This window comes from Epinephelus fuscoguttatus, linkage group LG1 (assembly GCF_011397635.1).
Source record: "Epinephelus fuscoguttatus linkage group LG1, E.fuscoguttatus.final_Chr_v1".
Lineage (NCBI taxonomy): Eukaryota > Metazoa > Chordata > Actinopteri > Perciformes > Serranidae > Epinephelus > Epinephelus fuscoguttatus.
In genome coordinates, this window is record NC_064752.1 from 15,142,125 (window position 1) to 15,145,015 (window position 2,891).

At 48.9% G+C, this 2,891-nt stretch overlaps 1 protein-coding gene across 1 annotated transcript; it reads right to left on the bottom strand.

Annotated features, from left to right (window-relative positions):
* Positions 1-264: 264 nt before the first annotated feature.
* Positions 265-2,684, bottom strand: kcna3a (potassium voltage-gated channel, shaker-related subfamily, member 3a). Its single transcript, XM_049578944.1, has one exon. The coding sequence runs from the start codon at positions 2,525-2,527 to the stop codon at positions 974-976; it is 1,554 nt and encodes a 517-aa protein (XP_049434901.1). The 5' UTR covers positions 2,528-2,684; the 3' UTR covers positions 265-973.
* Positions 2,685-2,891: the final 207 nt, after the last annotated feature.

A 2,891-nucleotide genomic window follows, 5' to 3' on the forward strand; every position in this document is an offset into this window, starting at 1 on the left:
CCCGGGAAACCACCGTCGTCATGGAGACTGCATCACAAGGCGGGCTTAGGGAGCAGGAGGCGGGACGCTCTGCACGCGCTCCCCTCCTTTCATCCACGCTGTTTTCGTCCTGTCGTCACTGCGCACATGACCCCACACACACACCACACTTTATATGCTTCATATTCTGCTCGCTTTGTTATTATAATAGATATATATCAAAACCTCATAATGACATTTTAGAGTCGGGATCAGTTAATTTCCGTTTTATTTAGTATAGGCTGTTATATAGGCAGATCTGAATAAAAATACAATTTGACGAAAAAGCTCCACTTGTATCTGAAGATAAGCGTTTCCACCGACACCACTCTGTGTGTTATTACCTGAATAATCATGTGAACAAGACTCAGTCCAACATCTCAGCAGCTTATGATATTAAATATAACCTAGACAGGCATTTGGCTATATAAATTACCATAGTCTATTCATTACATTACTGGACAATGAAACTTTTCTTTCCACGAAGCACAAGACGTTTTTTTTTCTTGTTGACTGGTGGGTAAATGCAATATAGTCGACTATATCCTACACGTGTATCCCAATCATGAACACCAACAACTTTCGCATGAACACCAAGATATGTAGGCATCGTGTGGCACTATACACTGCAAGAAATGTCTGTTTTAACAAGCCTCTTACATGTCTATTCATTTTACACGACATAAATACTTTCCAGTGCAAATTTTTGGGACATATTAATACTATATAATCTGAGAAATACTCAAAACATGTGAATCTACACTGGAAACAAGTAGAATCAGAGTTTCTCCTGCTTATATGTTTAAAAGTATATCAATGACTTGTTAAAAAGGACATTTACGCACGTTCATCCACGGATATGGACTGACACATTACGACCGGCTATATATATATAAAAAATAATATTATAGCTACTATGTCTTCATGCTCCATAAATGATCCATTCTGGGTTCATTTACACGTCTGTGAAGATCTTTTTGATGTTCACGCAGTTCTGGTTGTTCTCGGTGGTGAAGTTGGGCTGTTTGAAGGCGCTGTTGATGCCCTCCTCTATCACCATGTACTCGGACTTGCTGAGGGACGAGGAGCTGCACGACCTCCTCAGCTCCTCCGTGGGGAGGTGCTCACAGCTGCTGGTGTGCACGTACTGTGGGTGCTCCTCTCCGTCTGTCTCCCTGTGGTAAAAGTAGTTGAAATTGGACACAATCACCGGCACGGGTAAGGCAATGGTCAACACGCCTGCTATTGCGCACAGAGACCCCACTATTTTCCCACCAATGGTCACCGGATGCATGTCCCCGTATCCCACTGTGGTCATGGTGACCACTGCCCACCAAAACGCATCTGGGATGCTGGTGAAGCTGGATGAGGGGTCGTCTGCTTCTGCGAAGTAAACCGCGCTGGAGAAGAGGATAACTCCGATGAAAAGGAAGAATATGAGCAAGCCCAGCTCCCTCATGCTGGCCTTAAGGGTCTGCCCCAAAATCTGAAGTCCCTTTGAGTGACGCGACAGCTTAAAGATGCGAAAGACCCTCACCAGTCTGATCACCCTCAGGATGGCGAGGGACATCGCCTGCTGGCCGCCGTTGGTTTCCCTCTCGGCCAGCTCGGTCCCCAAAGTGATAAAGTAGGGGATTATGGCGACGATGTCAATGATATTCATGATGTTTTTGGAGAAGGAAGTTTTGCTGGGGCAGGCGAAGAACCTGACCAGCAGCTCGAAAGAGAACCATATGATGCAGAGGGTCTCTATGACAAAGAAAGGGTCTGTGAACGGGCTGGGCACGGAGGGAGCAGTGCCGTTGACCGTGGGTGCCACTGTAGCTTGATCCCTCTCATCCCGAAATTCCGGCAGAGTCTCCATGCAGAATATAACAATTGAAATCAAAATAACCAGCACTGAGACGATAGCTATGGCCCTGGCCGGTCCAGAGCTTTCAGGATACTCAAACAAAAGCCAAACCTGCTTTTGGAAATCTTTTTTGGGCAGTACGCGCTCCTCTTCTTTTATAAACCCCTCATCATCCCGGAATTTCTCCATGGCCTCCTCTCCGAGTTGATAAAACCTGATCTCCTCGGAGAAGATATCAATGGGGACGTTAACAGGTCTCCGGATGCGCCCCCCTGACTGGTAGTAGTACAGGATGGCATCAAAGCTCGGTCTGTTCCTGTCGAAGAAGTACTCGTTCCTCAGTGGGTCAAAGTAGCGCATCCTTTTCCTGGGGTCCCCCAGGAGCGTGTCTGGGAACTGGTTAAAAGTTTTGAGTTGCGTCTCGAAGCGTAAACCCGAAATGTTGATCACCACCCTCTCGCAGCATCCCTGCCGGCCGCGCTCGTATCGATCCACCGACAGGTGAGGCGCCGAGAGCACGGCGGACTCCTCCAGTATGTTTTCCACCGTCATGACGCCGTGCTCCACCTCGGCATAACCCCGGCTCTCTGTGGCGTCGCTGCCCGTGTGCCTGGCGGACGATGGGGGCTGGATCACGCTGGAGGTCTGATCATCCATACAGGTGGTTCTCGGTCTGGAGGGGCAGAGTGCGCCACGCCTCTCCCAGCCAGCTTTGGAGAGCTGAGGCCGACGCCGCTCACATCTCCCCTAACCATCACCTATCTCCGCGTATCCACACACTGAAGCGCTGCGCTCTCCTCTGCCTTTTTTTCCCTTTTCCCCCCTCTCTCTTACAAACACGTCGACACCCGCCCACGGCGCGCATATGTCTGACATACGTCCACCACCCGCCCAATCGGAAATTAACTTGGCACTTAATGTGGCGCACACACCTTCATTCAAGTGTGGTGGAAGGAAAACACTTGATGATATCCACACCTGTTTGATCCAAGTCAGATTATGTCTGTGTGAGGTCTCAGGC